Source organism: Pygoscelis adeliae, unplaced genomic scaffold (assembly GCF_000699105.1).
Source record: "Pygoscelis adeliae isolate BGI_AS28 unplaced genomic scaffold, ASM69910v1 Scaffold85, whole genome shotgun sequence".
Classification (NCBI taxonomy): domain Eukaryota; kingdom Metazoa; phylum Chordata; class Aves; order Sphenisciformes; family Spheniscidae; genus Pygoscelis; species Pygoscelis adeliae.
Genome location: NW_008824900.1, coordinates 344563 through 354803, shown reverse-complemented (window position 1 = coordinate 354803; position 10241 = coordinate 344563). Strand labels below are relative to the sequence as shown.

Below are 10241 nucleotides of genomic sequence, written 5' to 3'. Positions count from 1 at the left end.
GAACGGGGAGTTTCCCCTCCCCCCCCCTCAGCTGCAGCTGGGGCTTCCTCAGCCCTGCCACACAGGCAGCCCCTCTCCTTGTGCCCAAGCTGAAGGGGGGAAACGCCCCCCAAGACTGGGCTGGAGGAAGGCAGAGGGGTACCTCTGTCACCAGACCCAGGTCCTTCCTGAGGCCCAGAACAGCACCAGCAACCAGAGAGCGAGGGGCAGCTGTGTGACCCCAGAGCACCTCCCCTGCCTCCAGGGAAGCATCGCCCCCGGCAGAGCAGGAGCCCCCTCACCCGGGGAAAGGCCCAGGCCCCCGCAGCGCCTGGCTGTGCCCTCAGAGCAGGGGCAGTGGGTCCCCTCCCCCCAGGAGCTGGGGGAAAGCCAAGGGGAGGCAGCAGGGACGGGGGGGGGGGCAAGGGCAGGAGCATCTCCGGGACTGCACGAGTCAGAAAGAGACAAGTACAACAGCCTGGGAGTCTGTACCCCCTCCGCTCCTCCCCCTTGACCTCCCCCACACAGACCCACACCTCGTGGCCCAGTTCACTCACTCTCCCCGTGAGGCGCGTTGGGCTCTCCCCAGCTACAGCATTGCAACTTTTTATTCCAGTCAAGGCAAAAACCCAAACCAACCACCCAACCCCCGACCCCAATGTTGAACAATACACGTTTGTCACCTTCACACCCCCACCCACGTACCTGGTCCTGTCCCCACCCCCAGGGAGCTTCCTCCAACCCGAGTTAGGCTTGGTGCCCCAGGACACCCCACTTCCAGCTAATGGCCCCATGGCACAGCCACTGGAGCACGACTGACACATCAGTTTCTCAGGGTAGGAAAGCGAGTGCTCTTGACTGCCTTCACACCCCCACCCACGTACCTGGTCCTGTCCCCACCCCCAGGGAGCTTCCTCCAACCCGAGTTAGGCTTGGTGCCCCAGGACACCCCACTTCCAGCTAACGGCCCCATGGCACAGCCACTGGAGCACGACTGACACATCAGTTTCTCAGGGTAGGAAAGCGAGTGCTCTTGACTGAGAAGACCGATGACACCTTCTAGGGTCGCAGCCCAGGGCAGGAAACTGTCTCCAGCGACTGCTCCCCGGGAAGGAGATGAAAAGCCAAGCATGTGAAGCCTTTGCCAGTACAGGACAAGACATCTCTAGACTTAAAAGCTGCCCCAGCCTGGGTAGGGCAGTGCTGAAGTGGAATCCTCACAGCGGATCAGTCCTGTACGCTAGTCAGCTAAAGACATTACATTACAGTGCTTGCATTACTGGTGTGCAAGAGTCTTTGACAGTCCCGCAGGATTCTTGTTTATTTTCTTACTTCTACCCTGCAGTCAACTCACCACCAGCAAGGGAACAGTTTGAAGAAGGACGGGGCGCGTCTCTCCCCTCGCCACCATTTAGAGCCACGCGCCGCTCTCCGCATCACATGAGGTACCACGCTGCAGCTCCTGCTGCCACAGCGACGCAGGCCGCCAGGATCAGCTGCACTAGGGGCTGCTTTGCCAGGGCCGCGGCAGCTTGATAGGGGCAGCCGGGCCCTGCCTTGCCTGCTAGAACACAGAAAGCACCGTTAGCGCTGCGAGTCTTGCGCCGCACGCGTGCGGCAGCTCTGTCGTTGCCCACGACCTACCCAGTTTGTCTGCATAGTAAGGGCATTTGCGTAGGTCTCCTTTTCCACCGTGGACTGGAAAGCCTCCGTCTTGGGCTTCTTCTGTCAGCGACCTGCCAAGCTTATCCAGTTCATCAAATACCTGCAAGTGGTCACAGAGAGTACGTGAAGCAGGCAGAGCCAGGCAGCTTTCACCCGGACCCCTGGAACGATCGGGAGAACAGGCGAGAGCCACTCCTGCCTCCCTCCCCCCAAAGACAGCACGGGCTACTCATTTCGGAGCGCCTTGCAGGCAGACCTGTGGTGACAACTGGCACGTGCTACGGCTCTGAGGAGGCACAGCCCGTTCCAAGAGCGTCAAGTCAGACCCAGGAGCGAGACAGATGCAGCATCACCCCGCTGTCCGCCTCCCAGCCCGCTGCGGGTGGGTTCGTGCCTCGGCGCTCCCCCCTCCCTGCTGCGGACCCTCCCTGGGGATCACTCCTCCTGTTGGTGCAGTGCTCAGGCAGCCCCTCCAGCTCTGCTGCCAGGGGTTTCCGTAAGGATCCTGACAAAGGAGCCAACCACATCCCACCGCCTTTCTGGCCAGCTTAAACCACACCGACCTGCTACAGGCAGAGATTAAAGCTTCCATCCAGTAGCTAAGACTACGTTCATCCCCCTGGGGCAAGTGGCAGCTCAGTCAGGTTTTATGAAAGGCAAAGACTATGGGAAGGAGCAAGAGGCTACAGACACCTTTGGGCAACATGTCAGACGTGAGACAGGAGATGAATGCACCAGTGTGGTGCAATATGCTCAAGCCGTTTGAGGCTGTCTCGGAGCGAGAGCTCTGCTCCTCCCGCTGCTTCAGAGCCACACAGCCCACGGGAATCTTGTAGCGAAGTCATCTTAATTTTGCCCTAATCAAAGGCTCGGCCGTGGCGTTGGAGTATGGGTGGAATTCCTACCCAGCACCAGCCACGTCTCCAGAAGCTCGCAGAAGAGCTATTCAAACTAGAATCCCTCCGAGAAGGAGGGGCTCTGGCGGTCTCAGACCCAAACCACTGCCTGGATGAGCAGTCTGAATTAACCTGGGCCTAAGAGCTGGTCCAGACCCAAAAGCAGCAGCACCTACACATACAGGGGCTCAAGGGATTTAGTACCTGCATGTTAAATCTGAAGGCTCGGTTGGCCTCTTCCACGATCCTTTCCTTGGTGTTCTTGTCCAACTCCAGCGCATTCATCCTCGCTCTGTAGAGCTGCTTGAACTGCTGCGCGTTGGAAATGTTGTCAAACATGTAGAATTGGATCCCTTCCTCAGTAGTGGGTAACTTCAGGGCCCTCTGGGCTACCTTCTTTAGCACTTGGCCACCTGAGAGGTCCCCCATGTAGCGTGTGTAAGCGTGAGCCACTAGCAGCTCTGGCTCGTGCTGTCCCACGTGATGGATTCTGTCCACATAGTGCTGAGTTGCCTCTGAACACTGGATCTTCTCCTTCCAGTCTTCTCCATAGAAATATTTCAGGTCTTTGACCAATGCTTCTCTCCGGTGAAGCTCTAGGGGGAAATACAGAGGAGCAAAGACTGGGTTGTCCTTGTTGCGATCCATTTCCTCTTCCAGCGCAGAGTACGTGAAGTAAAGTGCCACGGTGGCCAGCTACGGACAAAGCACAGCTAGTGTCAGAAGCCATTCGCTAGATTGGCACATCACACCTTGTGACTACCGCCCCCCCTTCGTGGAGTTGGGGTAAACAGGGAGGAAACCCCCCAGGCTTGACACAAAACCAGCCTGGAGAGCCCGTACCAGGCACGTACCACTTGAAGGATCAGAGGCTCTTCTCTACGTTCATAACAATGCCTACAGAGCACGAGCTAAGAATTAATCAAACGTTGAGAGCTGTGTGCTCTGGGCCTCCTGTCACCTTGAGAGCAAGGCACAGGGACAAACTTCACCCAAAAGGTACAGCTAGCACCAACAGCCTTGTGCTACAGGAGACGCCTGTATATGCCAAGACCTTCAGGATCAGACAGTGCTGCCCAGACCCCTTGCTCTTACAGAAGAGCAAGCAATCCAACCTGAAGTCTCTGGAAAACAGCCTAGTCTTCAGAGGATGGCATAAGTGCTGTAATCTCACCAGGATTTCGCTCCTGAACAGCCTAATGCCACCAGTATCTGTGCTGCAGCCACACCTGCCTTGAGCGGCCAGCAGATGCGTGGCCAGAAGCCCAGCATTTCACCGAATCAAACCTGTGCTGGGCCAGCACGCTCCTCGCCCCCCTGGGTCCCAGCCGTAGGATACACCAGGCAGAAGTCCTGGACAAGGGCCCTCCTGTAGTTTTGACTACACCACGTAGAAACTGGATTCCTTTCCATCCCCTACACACAGAGCTGTGGGGCTCTGCCTCAGAGTCTGCATCTGTCACTGGGTATGTCAAAGAGCTTCTCTGCCACGGGAGCAGAGCAGCACTCACCTTGAAGAGCTCCTTCTTGATCCGTCCTTTCAGGAAGTCTTTGACAAACTGAGTGTTCTCCGCACGGTCGTGGGATTCCTTAGTCCCCTCCTTCAGCAGCTCTGAAAGGTCGGTGGGACTGCAGGCAAACAGGGAGAGCTCCTTTCACCCCACTTCCACGCGCAGTAATGAGTTTGTCCCTGCTGTGTTTGGAGGGATCCCCCCACTCCTACCATCTCAGGCCCAGTTTGGAGAAGGTACAAGGTGGGATCCCTCAGGCCAGCCCCACAGGCTGGCAGCACCGGGAGGCAGCAGCAGGGTGGCAGCAGCCAGAGGCTCCTTCCGCAGACGCGGGCGCCCGTGTGCCAACCAGACTTGCCATTCTGGGAGGGCTGGGGCTTACCGGGGGCTCAGACCCAGGATGCTGAAGCAATTGCCAAGGATCCTCTGATCCTTGCACCATTACTTTTGCTTCTCCATCCATGTGAGCCCCAACAATACTACAAAAGGAGGCCTTGAGCATATGAAGAGCAACTACCAGGGCAGGCTAAAGGGCACAGGAGCCTTGGTGGTGTCCTCCGTGGTCACTCTGGAGAAGGAGAAAGGCTCAGCTAAGAGCAGATGCATGCAGAGGCAGGACCCTAGCTTTTCCAACTTGGGTATTAACTGCTGGAGAAGAGATGAGAGCTGAATGGCAAAACAGGGCAAGAACACCCTTAAAAAATTTATTTATCCTGAATTATACTGCTTTTGCAGGTTTCCACAAGTTGTCTTTCTAAAAAAAAAAAACCAAACATAAATCTGTGATTTTAGGTTACAGCCACTGCACCTACCTGGAGTTTGGTACAGAGTTATCAACACCTACACTCACTCAAAATTATGCCAAAGCACACCTTACAGTTTTTATGACTAGTTTGCTGCAGATGGCGTGTTCTGTTAGCTCTAAGAGAGACAGACTTTGAACACTCCAGACCCACTGAGTGGCTGAACACTGCAGCCAGCAGGCTAGACGAGGCCTGGATGTGCCGGGAGAGCCAGGTAGCATTAACTTCTCATGAAACTGAGCCTGTCAAGTCAAAGAGAAGTCAACCAGCCTATCTAGGTATTCTGGGAAGCACCCTATTCACCCTTCCCATTTTCCAAGTCTGAAGCCTTGGCTTTTAGAGCATGCGTGTGAATTTGTTTTTTAAACTACCCTCCAAGAAAATATTCTTGCCTAGACCAGTGGGTATTCTGCAAAGGCAAGAGAGGCAGCTCACTGGAGCAGAGTTCACCTCTAGAGTCATCTTTCAAAACAAGAAGCTGCTATCACATGAGACTGTCCAGCAAGCCACGGAAAACTGGCTCACCTTGGCCAGGAAGGCACAAACACAACTGCCTAATGGTCAAAGCATTTCTGAAATGTGAGTTTGATAGTAGAGACTAAAAAAATAACTGCTTGTTGTCAGCCTAGCCAGATCGCTCCTTCCCATCCCTTCCACCCTTCCAGTACAGTTTGATTAAACAGATTTTACTGCACATATATTTGATTAATCACCTACTGGAGTCCCTCACTCCTTTTCAGATGAGGAGAAAGATCATTCCTTTACCTGGAAGGCCTCCTGCCTTGCCCAAGACTGTGTCTGTGCCATGTTGTGAGACAAGACTCACCTGACATTGTCATCTTCTGTTTCCTCATAGCGCAGGATTTCCCCTTCTTCTCCCCCCTCCGAGCCCTCCATAGCTGATGGCATTGCTGGTCAGTGCTGGAGATGAGACAATCTGAAAGGCAAAATTGGGGAGGGGTTTTAGAGGGAAGCTGCCTTAGCAAAGGGATGGGTATGAAATGCTGAGCAGTCTAGCAAGGAGCCTCTGAGCTGCTCCACCACGCAGGGCGGTGAGGGGCAGCCACCGGCCATTTCCCCTGGCACACCAGGCACTTTCAAGGAAGCAGGCTTGCTTGTTCAGTTCAGCTACCTCAGGTGAACCTCAACACTAACACCCAGTTCACAAAGTATTAACCTCAGAGGAGGCCTACAACACAGCAAGCAGCCTGCATTAGGTTTCCCACTTCAGGATGGTTCCTGGCTGAAGATGATCAGAGCATTGATGCCACGTTAGCAACCTGCACTGAAATTGTGAGCGAGCTGCTTTCCACTGGCGCTACCAAATATCTCATCCAATGTTAGACTCTGGAAAGGGAAGCACCTCTCCTTCAGTCAGGAGGAAGAACAAGCTACTTCGTTTCCACAGCAGTACAGAGCCTCCCCTGGAGGAAAGCAGTGGTGAATTAGGCCAGCTAAGCTCTGAGGTCAGACAGCTCACAGGGGAAACAAGTCTTCCTTGCGACGGAGCATATGAAGAGGAACTTCCAAAGCAGGGGCAGATTTTACTGCTCTGTCTTTCCTGGGCTGTACTCCATGAAGAGTCAAAGTGGCCGCCCTCTGAACAGAGTAAGCTGCAGCTAGCCACTGCTACCATTCACACACTCCTCTCCTGCCCAGCAGGGTTTACTTCAAACCCCAGAAGTAACTGGGTTCTCCCTCCTCTTTTGCAAAAGGAAAAAAAAATCTCCTCGGATGTAGCAGGATGCACAAGACTAACCCAGAAGCAGGAGCAAGACACCTGGCTTACACCTGGTTGAGCACCCCTGTTAAGCAGAAATCCAGCCACCTCATTGATAAAATGGACCTGTAATCGGCTTTGGGCAGAGCAGCACCACCACCTTACAGGCAGCCTTGCCAGACGAGCAAGGAACTAAGCTGCTCGCTGGCCCTTCGGAAGGCACTCACTGTAAGAGAGCCATCCCTCATGCTCCCCCACTTCAGTTCAGTCCCCCTCGGTGGGCTGCATCCGCAGGCTCGCTGCTTGGCCCATGCCGGGGGCTGGGAGAACAGCAGACAAGCAGCTGCGAGCTTGCCAAGCTCATTAGCACAGGACCAGGACCAGCACATCAGTTGCTGGCTCACACGAAGCACACCAGTTACAAATTAACTGCCCTCCCATTCCTCACCCCCAAGTTTCTAAGCTCTGTTTTACAGCCACTCTCGCTGCCCTCCACACTCCGGCACAGGACTCGGCCAGGAGCGCTGGGAGCTGGGTCTGAGCACCCATCCCCGGGTGCAGCACAGCAAGGCCCCCCGGCTCGGGCGCAGCACTCGGTTTGGAGGACGCATCACCAGGGTGCAGGTTTCCCCTGTGAATCACACCAGCCTTTGGGCTCACCGGGACAGAGCCTTCCCCAAGGGGAGGACTGACCAAAACGCATTACTTCGTGATGCCAGCTAGCCCAGCGCAGCAGCAGAAGTCATTAGGGGTGGCAGTCCTACGTCCCCATGGCCCTGACCCGCAGGACAGGGCACGGCACAGCGTCCCCACCCCTAGGACAGAGAAGTTTAGGGCAGGATGATGCAGCTGGGGCAGAAAGGCACACCAGCACAAGGGCTCAGAGATATTTGAGGAAACCAGGTTCAGGTGCTGTATTGTCTATTTGATCACTCACTAGACAGCAAGCATGTTCACGCCAAGTCAGCAAACGGGACCTACCTTCACTCTTCACACAGCTTCAGCTTCAAACATCGGGAAACGCCCACCGCGGGGAAGGGAAACTAAAGCAAAGAGGCAAATAACCTGCCCGGGCTCAGCCAGGAGCCTGTCATGGGCACAGAGGGGAACAGCCTGCTTGCCTCACGGCACAGCGCAGCCAGCCTCCTGCCAATACAGACGCACAAGTTCTGATGACACCCTGCTAATTTCAGGCCAGGCACTGCTCAAGAAATGCAGATCCCAAAGTTAAACTAGACAAACTGGTTCCGATTTATCTTATACTTCCAGAAAGCCAGAGTCCTGGAGGTAGGGCGTGCTGCCCCTGCGCACTGCCAGGCCTGCAACAGCCACCGGTACCAAGCAGCAGGTGAGAGCAGAGCTGCAAAGAGCACTTCAGCACCGCTCATCCCTTGGAAGAGGCCTGAAGGTTGACGTTAAATCCAACCCAAAGGAACACACCAGATCAAGCCTCAGAAACTAGCAGTTAAGAGCAGCAATGGTTCAATGCTCCCAATGGGCAGACGTACCCGGCATGGCTCCCGAGATCATCATTGTACAAGTCAGGTCTGCTAACTTACTGGTTAGAGCCTCCCTCCACACCCACGCCTCGCAGCACACTCGTGTTTAGCAGCGCTCACCAACACTGAAACTTTGCTCTCCATGCTACACAGGGGGCATCTGATGGGGTCTCGGAAGCCTTTACCCAAGCCTGTTACTAGTGTTGGAGAAGCACAACTGACCAGAACAGTGAATTATTGTTCCAATAGCACTGTCTGCTGTCGGAAGAAGGGGTTAGCATGCAAAAAGTTATTTAAGGACTTTGGTGCACTCTCAGACTTGTATCTCCCACAGCTTTTTTTGTAGAGGCTCAGTCTGACACGTTCATCTCCATAGCAATACGCAGGGCAGTGATGACACCAGTCTCTTTAGTCCGAGGTGAGGACAGTACACGTACGGGAAGCCCAGATTTTTCCTGATACTGTCTCTGGTATAGACGCCTCCCCGATAAGCCATGAATTCAAGAGACAAGTCAGCACAAATCAAACCCCTGTCCTTTTCAGTATTAGGGTATTGCATGAGAACTGGGAGGAAGGGAAGTCAAAATCATTGTCTCTCTCTTACCACCACACAACGTCACTTCTATCAAAAACTGGCAACTGAAAGCCCACAACACGGTCACTGGTCAGAGCCCTGGTTTCTCGGGGCATTCTGCTCCTCTGAAAGAGGCAGTGTCCCACACGCCGAGAGGGAGGTTCAAGCAGCTGCCCTACCTCCGCTGCAGAGGCTGGAACGTCGTTCCATTTGCTACGAGGAGCTCTGCTCATCAAGACCCTGGCTGATGTTCAGGGTAAACACATACCTTCCCGGTGCCCTGACAGCAGGCTGCTTGGGAGAAATCCAACAGCCACAAGAGTCGGGATAGCAGGGCTAGAGAGCAGGGAGAAGGTTTGGTACAGAACACCGCAGCACTCCAAACATTTCTTTGCCAATAATGGCGTTCAAACCCTCCGAGAAAACATCCCTATCTCATCTAGCCAGCAATTAGTTTGCCCCTACACACATTTCCACAGCAAGCTTCACACTCAAGACGCACAGCCGTTCTCCTCAGGGCAGGAAGACACTTAATCCCAACAATCCCATGCCTTTTGAAGGAAGTAGACGCTGCTGCTGCAGGGAAGCAGGACTGGAAGTCCTGGCTTTGCTTGGGCACCCTCAGGAGAAGTTTAATAACTCACAACCACCCAGGCACTACAGAGTTCACGTTTGCTGTTCAGCTAGCATGCAACTTCAAGGTATTTCCCCACACGCGGGGCTTACACCCTTGCTTTAACAAGCAGCAGAGTGTGGCTGGACCTACCCAAGCATCGCTGCAGCAGATACAAACCCCAGAACCCCAGGCGCAGCGGCTTGAAGAGTCATCACAGAGGTAACCCGGCAATCACATCGGGAGAGCTTCATGTCTCCTCCTCCCTCTGGGGAGGTATTTGGCACTGGCTGCTGCTGGAAATGGAGCCTCACAGAACAAGTTACTACATTACCTGATCCCAGGTAGGTTTAAGACTTCACCTGGACACAGCCTAAATTTAGGCAATAATTCAAGTCTAAGACACTTCTAGCAGTGCCCGCGCAAACGCTACTTCTGTCCCCCAGAGCTGTAGTCCAGCACCTCAACAAATTGACCGAGGAGACAAACTCCTGGCGAGTTCACAGATCTTGTCCAGTTCCGCACTTTGGTAAGCGGCCCTTGCGTCAGGCAGTGCATCAGGAGTCTATTTTCTCACACTGGCTAGAACAGCGCAAGGGGCAGGTCAGTCGGGGTTAGATCTGGGGGGAGGAAGAGCGCAGTGCGACAGGCACACATGAATATATCAAACAGCCTCGGCTCGGGGGAGAGCCAGCGCTGGCCCTGCCTGTCCTGGAATGCAGTCAGCTGTGCCTGGGACACCCCAAGCGGGGCCAGTGACAGGCACTTACGGCTGATGTATGTAACGCAGCGCTGTGTACAAGCGCTAGGCACTGCGAGGCTTGAATAAGACATTTGTTTCACCCAACAATGGAAAAGCAGGGACACGACAGGCCTCAGAGGCCTTCATAGAATCATAGAATCATTAAGGTTGGAAGAGACCTCCAAGATCATCGAGTCCAACCATCAACCCAACACCACCATGCCCACATCTCCAAGCTC

At 54.4% G+C, this 10241-nt stretch overlaps 2 protein-coding genes across 3 annotated transcripts in view; one reads left to right on the top strand and one right to left on the bottom strand.

Moving 5' to 3' along the window:
- Window positions 1-8877, top strand: part of CDIP1 (cell death-inducing p53 target 1) — a 26884-nt gene extending 18007 nt beyond the window's left edge. Inside the window, exon 5 of the mRNA XM_009324796.1 lies at window positions 8868-8877. The gene's annotated coding sequence lies outside the window, so the exon portion shown is untranslated. The remainder of the gene's footprint in view (window positions 1-8867) is intronic.
- Window positions 908-5783, bottom strand: HMOX2 (heme oxygenase (decycling) 2). Of its 2 annotated transcripts, none has more exons than XM_009324680.1 (5): window positions 5681-5783; window positions 4052-4169; window positions 2745-3236; window positions 1624-1744; window positions 908-1543 (listed from the first exon to the last, which is right to left on the bottom strand). In XM_009324680.1, the coding sequence occupies exons 1-5, from the start codon at window positions 5761-5763 to the stop codon at window positions 1416-1418; spliced, it is 942 nt and encodes a 313-aa protein (XP_009322955.1). In that variant the 5' UTR covers window positions 5764-5783; the 3' UTR covers window positions 908-1415. The 2 variants fall into 2 exon arrangements, with proteins under 2 accessions (XP_009322955.1, XP_009322956.1); XM_009324681.1 differs by having other exon boundaries at window positions 1278-1540.
- Window positions 8878-10241: the final 1364 nt, after the last annotated feature.